Source organism: Garra rufa, chromosome 14, assembly GCF_049309525.1.
Source record: "Garra rufa chromosome 14, GarRuf1.0, whole genome shotgun sequence".
In the NCBI taxonomy this organism is placed as follows: Eukaryota; Metazoa; Chordata; class Actinopteri; order Cypriniformes; family Cyprinidae; genus Garra; species Garra rufa.
The window spans coordinates 34,913,793-34,929,561 of NC_133374.1; the positions used below are offsets into that span (position 1 = coordinate 34,913,793).

Here is a 15,769-nt window from a genome sequence, read left to right on the forward strand (position 1 = left end):
CTCATCTCGTCATGCATCAGGGAAAGTGAAAATTAAATTAGTCACAGGGGTGGTTGGATTTATTCACAAACACGTTAAAAATATTTATTGAACGCTTCTTTCTTTTCACTTTTGTTTTTACTGCATTATCATAATCAAAGGCTGTATATAACTTAATATAACCGTACAAAACCAGTAGTTCTGTGTGCAATTAGACATTGAGCACCCCCATATTGGCAAAATGGTATGATGCTCGTTTCACCCGCGAAGATTCGACTGTGAGATCGGTGGTCGAATCAGGCTCCGCATATCGATGCATCGAATCTTCGACTATTCGGGGACAGCCCTACAAAATATCCTAATGGAACATGATCTTTACTTAATATCCTAATGATTTTTGCCATAAAAGAAAAATGTATCATTTTGACCCACACAGTGTTTTTTTGGCTATTGCTACAAATATACCCGTGCTACACTCTTAAAAATAAAGGTGCTTCATGATGCCATAGAAGAACCTTTTTTGTCTAAATGGTTCCATAAAGAACCTTTAACATCTGAAGAACCTTTCTGTTTTACAAAAGGTTCTTTGTGGCGAAAGAAGGTTCTTCAGATTATAAAAAGGTAAGAAAGAGGTGGTTCTTTTTTGGCCAGGCTGTGAATTGCTGTGCACACAAATACACACACTAGGACATGAACCAAGACAAAAAGACAAACCAATGAGTTCATTCAAGGTGTTTAATTAAGTAATTGTACACAATCCACAAGTCAGAAACATATAGAAAGAAAACCTTCAAATAAGGTCAGTTACAAAATAGAAATCTGTGTCCCAAACAACAGATTTCCTTACAGAAATTAGAAACAAGAATCGTTTATTTGGATTCAATTTTGCAAAAACTACGAAAGAGATCAAAACAGGGCTAAGAGATATGGTGGCATTTGTGGACTTGACAATTGATGTACACCTGTCAGTAAAATCTGTATAGCTATTTTAGCAGCACCTGTTTGATATTTCAGGAACATCACATTTTGCACATTGAGTTGAACAAAATTGTGCGTTGACCTTTATCATTTCCACACACAAAATAAGACAAAATAAAAACAAAATGGAAAAAAGAAAATCTGATTTAAAAGAAGATAATTGAACAAATCATATTCCATGCATACAACCTAGGCCATTTTAATTAGATAAAGTAATCAGACAGTTGGTTTCATGGTGGATTAAAGGGTTGCACGTTGCCCTCATAAATATGTATAATCTCTGAAGGACGTGGCTGTAATATTCAGCCGCAGGTAGCGCCATTACCCTTTATCACATGGCATATGGTGTGATGGGAATGTCACAATAATACAAGTCTAACACCTGCTAAATGTCTCTTTTTTTCAGAATTTCGTAACAATTGAAGAACTGTTGCTTTGTGTGAGAAAATTTGTAACATTTTTCTAAAAGAGCAACATAACTGAGGATTTAACTGTATCAGCTGTTCTGACCAAAAAAAAACCTCACTTCATTATGTTTCATATGGCTAATTTGTGATGAACTGTATGTTTCCTTGGTTAGTCGACTGGGCCCTTATTTTTCATGCTACGGTCCCTGTGTATAAACGTTGGTCTTTAAGATTGGTGCCTTTGCACAGATCCTGAGTTATAGCGGCATGTGTTGATGTGATTTGTCCTGTGATGGTACAGGTACGAAGAATGGATGAGTCGTCTGCCCTTTTGCCTTTGCCAAGTGCTAATCCAGTGTTTATATGGCCGTGTAAGCAGCAGGGAGTGATTAGGAGCGGCGACTCTTCTTATTCCTGAGAGATTAGTACGGCTTGTGCGGCGGGTGTCAAACACCCCTGGCAGCGCACGTGGGGTTTTAATTGCTTGACGTTCCATACCTGACCATTTTGAGATCCGTTTTATAAAAAGAAAGGAAAAGTTAAGCCTACATGTGAATTAAAATTTAGGGGTGGCTTCTTTTGAGCAGGTTGTGAACACAACAGTGGTTATTAGGCAAAGGACAACAGACTAACACGGCATTATCTCATTTAACTGTCCTTGACGAAATGAGGGATTGATCATGAGCCAGAGCTTTAGAGGAAAACCTGAGTTGGCAATGGAAAAGTGCGGTTGGGACACGGGCACTGGTGACTGTGGGTGCCGTGATTTCTGGCAGACACTCTGAGAGCATTCGGGGACATGTGATGATCATTCAAAAAGGATTAATGTGGGATTAGAATGATTCTTTTTCCTGAGCTAACGGGGAATGAACTTGACTTTGTTGTATTCGTTACTTAATATGTGTGATTTCTGTAAAAATCTTTTGGCACTTCCAGGAGAGACTCATTAGACTGATGTTTGAGCATTATTCTGATTCTTTTCACTGTATTCATTCTATAAACATGTTTGTAAAAGATTCACTGATATCAAATGATTTACAATTTATCAGGATTTTTTTCTTGACAGCTCTATAAAACAGACTTTCAACTGGCTTTTGTAAAGATACCGTACACCAAATAATAATTGTAGAAACACTGTCATTTGAAAAGGTCGTTTTAAAAAATCTGTCACCTAAGACATTTTTTAAATGTGTTTTCCAGGTGTTTAATTACCATTATGACTTTTTGAAATATCAGCAGTTAATGTTTTCATCTCACATTTGAGATGATGACCAGTGGCAGTGAAGGTCATATTGTCAATTAAACACGCAGGTTGCTTACTTTCACATCAATTATGTCTCCAAAGAACACTTTTTGTATTTTCTACAAAATCGTCTGGCAGTGAAATACTTCCCTTTTGTGCTGAAAATCAAGTTTTGCATATGTTTTTAACAAGTTTGCACTCTATGTAGTTTTAAAAACCTGCTGTAGTCGACTTTTAGTCTTTAGTTTTGGCCCATTCATTCCTAAAAATTGGTAATTTTACGAGTTTTCTGATTGAACCATGCCATTTACTTGTCCCTGCTTTTCTGTTGCATTAAAAACAAAAAAGAACAAAAACATGCTTTCCATATCAGTTACACATGCTTTACAGTAATTGAACATCCCATTCACCAAAACCCAATTAGTTATGATGTTGCATATAGCAAAACTTTGGCAAGTAAAGCCACATTTTTTTTTCTTCAATTCCCAATTCTCGTCTTTAAATACTCCCTGCAGTTTCCCTCTTAACCATAATATTACAGCACTGTAAAAAAGAGTAACACATAAACATAATTCACGAGCTGGAATAAATAAAAAGAAGAAACTAAATCTGACATTGTTCTTTTTCGTCTAGTATTCAAACTCTGATATAGGTTTTATAAAAATAGACTGAGGAGAAGAGTGGATTAATGCAAGCACATGAAGTTCTCACTTGGGGAAGCAATCTTCATAATCTCTAAACTGGACTTGAAAATGACGTGCTTGTAAAAGATGCCCTTTAATGCTGCATAGTTACAGAGGTTACGATTTTGGTCGAGCTACTGTTTTCGTAGATCAGATAAAAGAACTGGAATTCTCTAACACAGGAGAAGGTACAGTGTAAGAGTAAGTGTAAAGAGACATTTGATATGCTTGGTCCCAAGCGTAGGAGTGCATTTTCTTTTTACCCCACACAATAATGGCTTTAGTCCCTTATAATTGTTCCCGATATTTAGATCTGCAACCAATCAAACTTTGGTGTTAGGAAAGATTGTTAAGCCTTTCTTTTATCCATAATGCAGTATCATTTGTTTTTTCTGTTTAAGTTAAAAGTAAGAAAAACTTAAATAATATTTTTGTCCTTTTTTTCTAGTAAAGATATCTAAAACCTCTTTAAAACTGGCATTTCACTGGCATTTTATCTTGTTTTAATCAAACTGCAATAAACTTGTTCTGTGCTACAAAAATGCTGTTTAATAAATAGTTTTTTAGAGTGTATACATAGGGCCCAAAATTAACTTTTCACCATTCTAGCTAATAGCAGGTTGCATTTGAGTGAAAAACAACAGTAGTAGTTTGTATGTCTTTGAATTGCATCACTTTGATAATGGTCAGATCATTGCAGTACTCTTGCAGTTCCTAATAAACTGGCAGGTAGCTTCGCTTATACTCTGCAATTGCATTTGCCGCTTGATGAGTGTTAATTTTGTACCCTGGGTCTAAATGTAATCACAGAAATCCTTGCTCTCATCTTGCAGGAAGTAAAGAAAAGTCCACAACTGCTTCTAAGTTTTTTCAGATCATTTACGAGTTGTTTACATTTGCAGTAAAACAAATGTGACATGCATTGGACACCTCATAAATGTGGCCCATTTTATACCTCTCATTGAATTTAGATGTAAACGACAATATCCATCCTCACGCTGACTTCTGGCCTGAATCAAAATTGCGGCTAAACTGCACTTCACGTCAAGCTAAACATAAACATGCTTTCCTGTGAAGAACATTTTTTACAAGAAACGCCTAAGTCAGGACAATTGTGTTGCTATTGAAGGGCCTCTGCAGTTTCCTCTCTTTCTGTCTGTATCTTCTCTGACATTGTTTTCTGTCTCTGCGGTATGTCAGCGAGCTGGTCCGTGTTAGTTGCACTGTGTTCTGTCTACACTGGGTTGTTTTATGTGCACGTGCAGAGTGGAGTCAAGGCGGTGTAGGCACAAGTACTTACTTTAGTGGGCCTAAGTTAGGCTAAAATTGGCTGAATGACAACTCAAATATTTTGGTGTGTGTTCGTTAGAGACGTTACACCCTGCTTTAACCCACACTGTGTAAACAAAGGCACACAGGGGATCACTGCTACATACACGCACATACCTACATACTTGATCTTATTTAGGATGGAGCAATTCAAAAAGCTCACTTTCCCACCACTAATGTCCTTCCCAGAGTGAGTTTCTCCTTCTATCCACTCTTCCCATCCCACAAAGTGCAATGCATACATATATTTTTTTCTAAGCTTCTTCTTTTCTTAATAGTAAAGGCATGCCCATTACACACGTGACGAGAAGAAAAAGCTAATAAAAACACTATAAATTAACCCTTTTTCCTAATAACACACACTGAACATCAATTTCAAAAGTCATTTGACAGATAAAGCTTTGTAAACATGCCTTTGAAAGATACCTTTACGCTAATCTTTTGATAATAAATTCATTTGATAGAAACATCTTTTTAGGGGTGTCTCCATCAAGCATTCATCATAACAAACAAGATTTCCTTTGTTAGTCATGTTCACCAGAATATGGAAGCCCGTTTTCGCCACTGAATAAAAAAAAAGGTAATTTCTTTTTACTTAAATACTTTTTTATCTCACAATTCGGACTTTTTCTCTTGCAATTTCGAGTTTACATCTTGCAATTCCGACTTTTTTTCTCAGAGCTGTTAGGTATAAATGCACAATTGCAAGTTATAAAGTCAGAATTGCAGGATATAAACTCACAATTGCGAGAAACAATTGCGACTTTGTATCTCACAATTCTGACTTTTTTTCTCAGAATTGTGAAAGTCCAGTTCTGAGGAGACAAAAAGACTGATATGTTCACAGAACTGTGAGTTTATATCTTACAATTCTGACTTAACTTGCAGTTGCAAGTTTATATCTCAGAATTCTCACTTTATAACTCATAATTGCGAGTTTATATCAGCTAGTTGCGACTTTATTTCTCAGAATTGCGTGTTTATATCACACAATTCTGACTTTATAACTTTCAATATCTCAAAAAAAAATAGTCAGATAAGTCACAATAACCTTTTTTTTTAATTCAGTGGCAGAAATGGGCTTCCATATCAGAAAGACCATGCTGGTTACTTAGCCTTTTTTTTTTTTCTTTTTTTTTGGCTGGTGTACGACATGGCTATATGCTTCTCCACCAGTTAAACCAGCAATAATCAGTGTAACCCAGCCTTGAACCAGCATTGGAATTCTTTTCAGCAGGGTTGTCTCCTTTTCCCAATAAAGATAAATAATTGAACTTTGCAATAAACTTTAAACTGTTTTAAATAATATTCTGAAATAAACAGTCATTTAAGTTGATGGCACCAACCTTTACGGAAAAAAAAGTCTTATAATGAAAAAAAAGGATTCTGCACTTTCTAAATTCTTCTAACTTTGGTCACATACATACATATAAACACACATTCATGCACCACAAGAGGGTTGAATACTTGACTGGAACACGTAACAGTGGGTTTCTTTATGGAAGGGCACACTTTGCGCAGAGGTAATAATCATCACCTAGTCTTGTACGACCAGAGAGAGAGATTATGAAGAAAAAAAATGTTTGTTCAATCAAATGTCAAAGTGAAGGTGCCACTGCTGTAACAATGTTTATATCCCACCCGTTGTTTGTTTTAGGCCGACTGACTGCCAGGAGAGCAAACCTAAACAGTATTCTTCTTCTGGCACCATCTTAGTGACAACGGTTGAGGAAAGTGGGAGGTTATTGTCATGCTACGCTCTCCCGCTATCTATTCTTCTTTTTCCTCTTTCCCCAAAAATGAGAAAAGTGGGAAAACATAGCCAGATTCTTTATTTCCCATAACATTATGTGTTAGACATCCATAACCTCCTCATCACCCTTCCACTGATTCTTGTGTTCGAGACTTTTTTTAAATTCCTCTCTTCATGCTCTGTCTTCACATGCTGTTCCAGAAGCCTAACATTGTGCAAACTTCCTCAAACATTGTCATATGCCATAGGGAGGGAGGGAGAGGCTTGTGGGAGAGGGGTGAGGCTATGTGGAGCTCCTCCCCCTTTGGCATTATAAACATTTGCACAAGTACAAAAAGCGCCTTGCCATTTCAGCATTCCACTCTCTGCTCCGCTTCTTGTGATGCCATATTTGGGTGAATGTTGATCAGACATAAGCAGACTCACTGGACTGGGTCCTGCCCAGGTTTGGCGGTTGTGACAGGTGGGCCATATCCTTTTTGCGGATCTCACAGATGGACTTCCTGCGGGCTTGCACACCTCGAATGGCAGCCTTGATTTTCCTCCAGCCGAGGTGGTTAAGCTCAGCAAGGTTGAGCACGACGCAGATACCACTCACTGCAAACATGAACACTAGGAAGACCGTCTTCTCAGTGGGCCGTGATACGTAGCATTCCACCTCCTTCAGGCAGGGGTAGCGGTCACACTCAAAGATGCCGGGGACACTAAAGCCATATAGAAAATATTGTCCCGCCAAGAAGCCTATCTCCAGTGCATTGCGGAACACAACCTGGATTATGTAAAAGCGAGAGATGCCTTCTTGTCGTCGTACCTTGGAGCTCTTGCTATGCAGGAGGCCTCTTGGAGCATTTGGGATTTCCTTTACTTCTAAGCAATCAGGTTCATCCTTTCCAACACCACTGTCAGAATGCTGCACCAAAATGCCATTGATGTTGCGTAGTTTGCGGGTGCCTTCACGACTGTAGTCCTTCTCTATCATTGGGTAGAGGAAGGAGTATCGACGGTCACGCTGTTTGGCAGACTGATGCACTGAATAGGTGATGAAGCAAAGGCTAGGTGTGCAAACGAGGATGATCTGGAAGACCCAGTATCGGATGTGGGAGATGGGGAAGGCCTTGTCGTAGCAGGCCTGGTTGCACCCAGGTTGTAGGGTGTTGCAGATAAACATGGTCTGCTCGTCTTCATAGACGGTTTCACCCACGATGGCCACAATCAGGATACGGAATATCACCACAACCGTCAGTAGAATCCTGGTGGAGAAAAACAGAGAGAATGTGGTTTGATGTGCAATATAAACAGAGCCCAAAAATAAATTTTCTCAGTTTCGTCCAATGACGTAATTTGTCCCTTATTTAGGCTTCCAGCTAATTAGCATTGCAGATGTTCGCATTTGCTATTCAAATGTGCGTTTTTCACTTTCAAGAACAACTTTGCACATTTAATTAAGAGCTCTAATTTTAAAACAATTCTGCTCTCTCAAGCTCTAATTATAGCTCCTTCTGTGCCGTTAAACTCTGTTAACATGGTAACCTCTATCATTGGTATAGTAACCTGTGTCGATGCTAGTCTCTGTACTGCTCATTAATTTGGTAGCATGGTGGCAGTTAAACCTGCTCTCTTCTATTTCCCATAGCAACAGTTTAGATTTTACACCTCAGTTGTCACTGTCGTTAGGGCTATTTCTGTACCAGTGTTTGATTGAGCGAAAGAGAGAGAGAGAGTAAGAGAGAGAGATGGACAAAGAGAGAGATTACATATGTTTGTAGGGGAAAGCAGAAGTAAAATTTGTGCATCACTGGGGTTTGGACTTATGCTGTACATTTAAGATGATTGGCTCTGTAAGAGAGGTCTTTTATATAGGGTATTTTCATATTTTCTTTTAGGTTCTATAATCGTGCACACATGGATCGTTTTGTGCAAAGTGAAAGGTCTAAACAGCATGCTTTTTCTTGAAGTACACTCTTAAAAATAAAGGTGCTTCACGATGCCATAGAAGAACCTTTTTTGTCTAAATGGTTCCTTAAAGAACCTTTAACATCTGAAGAACCTTTCTGTTTTACAAAAGGTTCTTTGTGCAAAAGAAGGTTTTTTTAGATTATAAAAAGGTAAAAAAGAGATGGTTCTTTAAAGAACCTTTGACTGAATGGTTCTTTGTGGAACCAAAAATGGTTCTTCTAAGGCATCGCTCTAAAGCGCCTTTATTTTTAAGAGTGTAAATCCCCATTCATTTCAATCAAATTTGGGTGTGAAGTCGTGGAGATGGTGGGGGCATGGTCTTTACATGTTTGCTTCCGTCTTCTGTCAGCTCGTGCGTTTGTCCTAGGGGTTTCCCCCACACATCAGGATTTCTGATCGTAAATATTCAACATGTTAAATATTTGCGATTCGTGATTGGGGTATTCCCGATTTTCTTCCAAGCAGATTCAGTCACTCTCAACACACCTCACACCACAGGAAAATCTGATAAGATAATCTTTAGAACCACCAAGATAATCTGGACATTACCTAGGATTGTCGGAAGGGAATAAACCAGCCCAAAATCAGCCGATTATCTTGTGGTGTGTACCCGGCATTAGGTTCATACCGTACCCAATTCTGATATGGTTTTCAAATCAGTAGGACTGACAATCCACTCTGTCTTTATGCAAGTCATGACATCAAATTTATTTTTCAGAGAGCATAGTCAATATCCAGTATATGTAGTTTTGTAACCATAGAAATGACTTTTAGCATCAACCTGACCCTCAAAATAGATATGAAAGTAGCTGTCAGTGTGGACAGAAGAGGAAAACTGGAAATTCTGACATTTAAAAAAATCTACTGTTGTTCTGCGAACCAAATAGATGTGGTTTGTGAAAAACTGGAACAAAACAGACCCTTAACAACATTTTAAATAAAAGACATATTTGCCTCTATGGCAGCAGTATTTCATGACAGTAAAAGGTCCTATTAGTTAATGTTAGTTGATGCATGTTAAATAATGTTTGTTAAATCATTTGAACAAATTGAACTTCATTGTATTGACCTGATTATTTGAAACGTGTTTTCTTTGTGTCCTCATCTAGAAATGTAGTCACTTTTCTGATCTCATTAATTTTTAAATCAGAGTCAGCATCACTTGAGCATGCCAGACATCCCCGATCTCAGCAGACACAAACACAGACAGAAATACTCAGAACACTTGTTTATACAAAAACATGAACAGTAATGAACTACATGCAGAGGTAAAAAAACCCCATAATCATCCATTTGTAAATTATGTCTGTGTATCGATTGATTCAAGAAAGTGATATATCAGTGATATACCAGGCAGAGCTGGAGTCTTGATCTTGACTCAGAACTCATGCATTGAATCGTTTGGAGCTGTTTTTCAGTCTCTGATTATACATTAGAACTTTAAAAAGTTCTGGATGAAGTTGCATTTTTAAATTGCAAACAATTTATTTTTCATTTAAGTCATTATTACTTACATCTGCATGTGGAGTTTGTGAATGCCTCTATTAAAGTATCAGAAGACTAACAGTACATGTCTACAAAAGTGCCAAAGATTGGTTGACCAATTCCAATTGACCATATGCACGGAGCATTCTTTAGAACTTCCGCATAATGATAAACCAGCTCATAAACTTTCAGTGAAGCTCATTTTATCTGTGCTATATGTAGGTGGAGACTCTTGAGAATCCTCTCCATCCTCGTTCTTTTCAGAAACTAAGAAAAATAATAATTGCAACATTGTAAATAATGATAGCAGCATGAAAATTTCCGTATTATTTAACAACATATAATTTAAATGCCAAGCCTGGTAATCCCAGGAGAGTAGCTAGACACGTAGTTGTACATTTACAGTAAATGCTGACAGCTAAACACTATCATAACTGTTTAGGCTAACGTTAGCTAGCTAGCGATGCTTCTCTTCAAGGACATTTTAATAGTATTCTGGATAATCAATAACTTGCGTTTATAGTCATGAACACATTCTTTTTAATCTTGTAATATTTTAAAGCCTTTATTATTTTTCAACTCTACAGCTGTGCAGTAAAATTCACTTCAAAGATTCACTTTTCATTCATAAAGATGTCGTTAAAAAAACGTGTTTTCATGGAAAACGTCTTTTTTAAGATGAAAATGACATGAAATTACTCATATAACCAGAAGATGGTAGCAGAGGATCACTCATTGGCTGCAGCTGCCATTTCAACTCCCAAGTGTTTTCAAGTCTTGCTTTTTGATTTATTATAAAATGACTAGTATAAAAATATAACATTTTAGTACTTTTACCGCACTGAAGTATATAGTATAGCAAGTGCAGAAAGTCATTAAAATAAAAAAATAAATGAAAGCTCAGACGCAAACAGCCCATAAGGGTGAATTATTTAAACACTTGTGTATAAATGCATTTAATATGAATAAAATTAAGTGAATTTGAAATATTTTAGATTTAATTTAAAACTACATCTTTTAAGTTTTATCTTGAACTATAAAAGCTATTAAATAGCCTACAGGTCCTTCTAAAAAAATTAGCATATTGTGATAAAGTTCATTATTTTCTGTAATGTACTGATAAACATTAGACTTTCATATATTTTAGATTCATTACACACAACTGAAGTAGTTCAAGCCTTTTATTGTTTTAATATTGATGATTTTGGCATACAGCTCATGAAAACCCAAAATTCCTATCTCAAAAAATTAGCATATTTCATCCGACCAATAAAAGAAAAGTGTTTTTAATACAAAAAAGTCAACCTTCAAATAATTATGTTCAGTTATGCACTCAATACTTGGTCGGGAATCCTTTTGCAGAAATGACTGCTTCAATGCGGTGTGGCATGGAGGCAATCAGCCTGTGGCACTGCTGAGGTGTTATGGAGGCCCAGGATGCTTCGATAGCGGCCTTAAGCTCATCCAGAGTGTTGGGTCTTGCGTCTCTCAACTTTCTCTTCACAATATCCCACAGATTCTCTATGGGGTTCAGGTCAGGAGAGTTGGCAGGCCAATTGAGCACAGTAATACCATGGTCAGTAAACCATTTACCAGTGGTTTTGGCACTGTGAGCAGGTGCCAGGTCGTGCTGAAAAATGAAATCTTCATCTCCATAAAGCTTTTCAGCAGATGGAAGCATGGAGTGCTCCAAAATCTCCTGATAGCTAGCTGCATTGACCCTGCCCTTGATAAAACACAGTGGACCAACACCAGCAGCTGACATGGCACCCCAGACCATCACTGACTGTGGGTACTTGACACTGGACTTCAGGCATTTTGGCATTTCCCTCTCCCCAGTCTTCCTCCAGACTCTGGCACCTTGATTTCCGAATGACATGCAAAATTTGCTTTCATCTGAAAAAAGTACTTTGGACCACTGCTTCTGCCGCTGTTTCTGGTTCAAAAGTGGCTTGACCTGGGGAATGCGGCACCTGTAGCCCATTTCCTACACACGCCTGTACACGGTGGCTCTGGATGTTTCAACTCCAGACTTAGTCCACTGCTTCCGCAGGTCCCCCAAGGTCTGGAATCGGTCCTTCTCCACAATCTTCCTCAGGATCCGGTCACCTCTTCTCGTTGTGCAGCGTTTTCTGCCACACTTTTTCCTTCCCACAGACTTCCCACTGAGGTGCCTTGATACAGCACTCTGGGAACAGCCTATTCGTTCAGAAATTTCTTTCTGTGTCTTACCCTCTTGCTTGAGGGTGTCAATGATGGCCTTCTGGACAGCAGTCAGGTCGGCAGTCTTACCCATGATTGCGGTTTTGAGTAATGAACGAGGCTGGGAGTTTTTAAAATCCTCAGGAATCTTTTGCAGGTGTTTAGAGTTAATTAGTTGATTCAGATGATTAGGTTAATAGCTCGTTTAGAGAACCTTTTCATGATATGCTACTTTTTTGAGATAGGAATTTTGGGTTTTCATGAGCTGTATGCCAAAATCATCAATATTAAAACAATAAAAGGCTTGAACTACTTCAGTTGTGTGTAATGAATCTAAAATATATGAAAGTCTAAAGTTTATCAGTACATTACAGAAAATAATGAACTTTATCACAATATGTTAATTTTTTGAGAAGGACCTGTATATTTAACCAACACAAACTTGTTACTGCTGTAGTTGACTCTGAATTAAGTCTGAATCATTTAATGCACAGCTCTATTTTTGGCATTTTTTATTTTTAAGATTTTTCTTCCGGTTATTACTGTCAATCATGGCAATGACTCATGCATATTTAGCCGATTTACTTGTGTAATTTTGTACACTCGCGTTTGTCATTCTTGAAACGGTATACATGGACGTTTGGTCCTCTTAGAAAAACAAACATTTTCTTTGAATTGTAAATGGATTGTGTTGACAAAATGAGAAAAGGACACTCTTATTACGGCACAGTACAGCTGACCGGAAATGACTGAGCTGGCTCCGTGCATATGGTCTATTGAGCTCCAACTGATCGTTCGCAGGGAGCTTGATTGCCATTCGATGAGGGGAGTGAATAACCAGCACTTTCTCCACCCTCAATGCCATGACTGAGGTGAGACCCTTGAGCAAAGTCTACCCCTATCCCTACCAGGGTTGGGGCCATTCGTGAATTGAATTGAGAATGAATGGTAAATTCCAATTCACTTCCTGGAATGGAATTGGAATTGAATTGGAATGTCAGGAAAATAAAATAAATTCCACTAAATTCCACTTGAGTTGTTAAATAAAATAATTTGACTTGATTTGCTTAATAGTTTATAGTACATTGTAAATCACATAAACATAAAAATCAAATAAATAGTAAAAGAAATACAAAGTACAGTATGTTTAATATGTTAAGCATGATCATTTCACATGCCAAATTTCAGGAAATAATGATAATTCGATGCAATAAAAAGTGAATGAAATACATGAATGAACATGACTCATTTTTTTGTGAGTTGAGACATATTATGTGCTAATCATATATTGAATGTATAGTACATCCAGAAACTTATTAGCACTGTCATTCGATTATTAATTCATAATGTACAGTTCTCATTTTTATTTATTTGCATTTGATCAACTCTATTTCATACATTACTTGGTATTTGTAAAACATCATAAATAAAGTTCAAATGTATGTCTCTAAATGCAATCACAAATAAATGCTCAAAAACAGCGATAAACAGAATTCAGTGGAATTTCCCTGAATTGAATTTCACTTCCTGTAATTCCAAATCAATTCCAACTCTGTTTCCTCTAATTGTTGTTGAATTCCAATTCCATTTCCTTCTTTGAATTAGATTTGTTGAGTTCATTCCAGAATGGCCCCAACCCTGATCCCTACCCTAAACAATAATTCTAAAACAGTAATTACTTTATATTGATGTGCGCAAGCCCAGTAGGCAATACAGTAATCTGTCACAACACATTAAAGAGCCACAGACGGTATTTATTGTTTGAATTTCTTTAAAAATGACAACATTTGAAAGATGATTGAAAGAGTCTTGAGACCTTGTTTCATAACAGAAGTAACTGGCTCTGTCTTGTTTGTCGGCGTGTTGTAAGTTTCCCTCTTTGCTTCATGATGTATTTTTTAATGCGTATGAACATGATGTGTACTGTGAGAGCAGCACTGTTTGTCGGAGTTTTGCGAACAGTCAATTGTGATGGTGCACCTCTTATTTTAAAAATTAATCTGTATATGTAGAATTATCCTTCTGTAGTATTAACTTTGAGTGCTTTAAAGTTTAAATTCAATGGGTATTTTCCATTTGAATGGTCTTTTAGGTGCTTTATACCTCTGTAGAAGGTGTCACATCAGGTAAGTGAATTATGTGATTGGAGTCCTCACTTATGATGGATTTATGCATTGCGTTCATGTTCCAGCTGTGAGGTCAAAGAGGCAGCTTTAATCTGCACCCAATCAGCCACAGTGATTTAGTTTTTCCGGACCAAGTCTGAATCTGTGGCTGGACATGCAGGCAGCAAAAACATGCACCTACAGAAATTCAAGTCTGTAGTATTTATAGTTATTATAAACTTTTTCAGTGATTTATTTTAACATAGAAAACAAAATGACACAGCAATGCCAGCACGGACTGTTTCAATAACATTTCATCACATGGACATGAAATCCACACCCACCAAAGATTAAACTGATTTCTGTGGTGACTTTGATAAGGTGTGTAATGAGAATGCATTCTTTGTTTTATGCTTTTGCAACTCATTGCAAGCACTGTGCACTTTGTAGGAGTGTGTTGTCTTTATGTGGTTAACAGCGTAGGCAGCAGGATTGATCAAAAGAGTCCATGGAATGCTGGAAGAAAGGAAAAACTGTGCAGGGAATTGCACATGTACATAGACACGCACAACACTGACAAATAATATGAGATTTTCATAAAAAAAAAAACTGTCAATGTGGTAAAAATTTCATCAGAGGATGAATTATATAATAGCTTCCAAACGCAAAACCCACAACCTTTAATCTGTACTACAGCCAATAGAGGGATTCTTGCATTACGAGTTCTTTAATGCCATCCAATAGCTTTAGATTATGTATTCCCCAACCCCCACCTACTCCTCATTCTTTCTCCTCACACTTTCTCTCTCTGTCTCTTTTCATATTTTTTCATTTATTTTCCTCCTGTCTGGCTCACCTGTTCTCTGTTTCTTAGTAGTTTCCTGCCAATTCAAAAACAAATGTAGGGGCTATTTTAATCACAACTACCCTGAAATAAATGGTACTTGGACTAACTTATAAAAAAACTTTAATATGTCAGATTTAAGTTTAGGTTTAGGTTTTCTCAAATTATATATATTAATATTTATTTTGCAAAGACAAAACATTAAAATTAAGGCAAATAGCTGAAATAATAGCTGTAATATGAGTAATAGATATAAGTATATTTTTTATGTATAATAAAACTGAACATGTTGTTAGTCATTGTTTAATTTACTTAAGGTTAGGGTTACTATACATAAAGACAACTTTAAACAACCTTAATATTTATTGTGATCTTTTTAAAATATCCATCAAATTTTCTAGTTCGGTCTCATTGTTTATACATAACGTTAGTACATAATGTTTTTGTACATTTTTATTAATGTGGAAACACAATTTGTACGCATTTCGAAGTTTAAAACAAAAACTGCTATGTATTTTAAGCTAAAAAACGTGAAATATGTACAAATCTTTTATATCGCGATTTACATTTCAGACCCCTTAACCGACCCCCTACCCCCTGAGAATTATACATGCTTCATATGAAAGCCGAATAAATAAGCTTTCCATTGATGCATGGTTTAAACACTATTTAGCCGAAATACAGCTATTTGAAAATCTGGAATCTGAGGGTGCAAAAAAAAAATAATATAATATTATTTTATAATATTATAGAAATATTGAGAAAATCGCTTGTAAAGTTGTCCAAATGATGTTCTTAGCAATGC

The 15,769-nt window shown here is 36.9% G+C and overlaps 1 protein-coding gene across 1 annotated transcript in view; it reads right to left on the reverse strand.

Annotated features, from left to right (window-relative positions):
* Window positions 1-705: 705 nt before the first annotated feature.
* Window positions 706-15,769, reverse strand: part of gjd1b (gap junction protein delta 1b) — a 32,852-nt gene continuing 17,788 nt past the window's right edge. Inside the window, exon 2 of the mRNA XM_073817981.1 lies at window positions 706-7,622. Coding sequence (XP_073674082.1) covers window positions 6,779-7,622 — 844 coding nt within the window. The 3' untranslated portion in view covers window positions 706-6,778. The remainder of the gene's footprint in view (window positions 7,623-15,769) is intronic.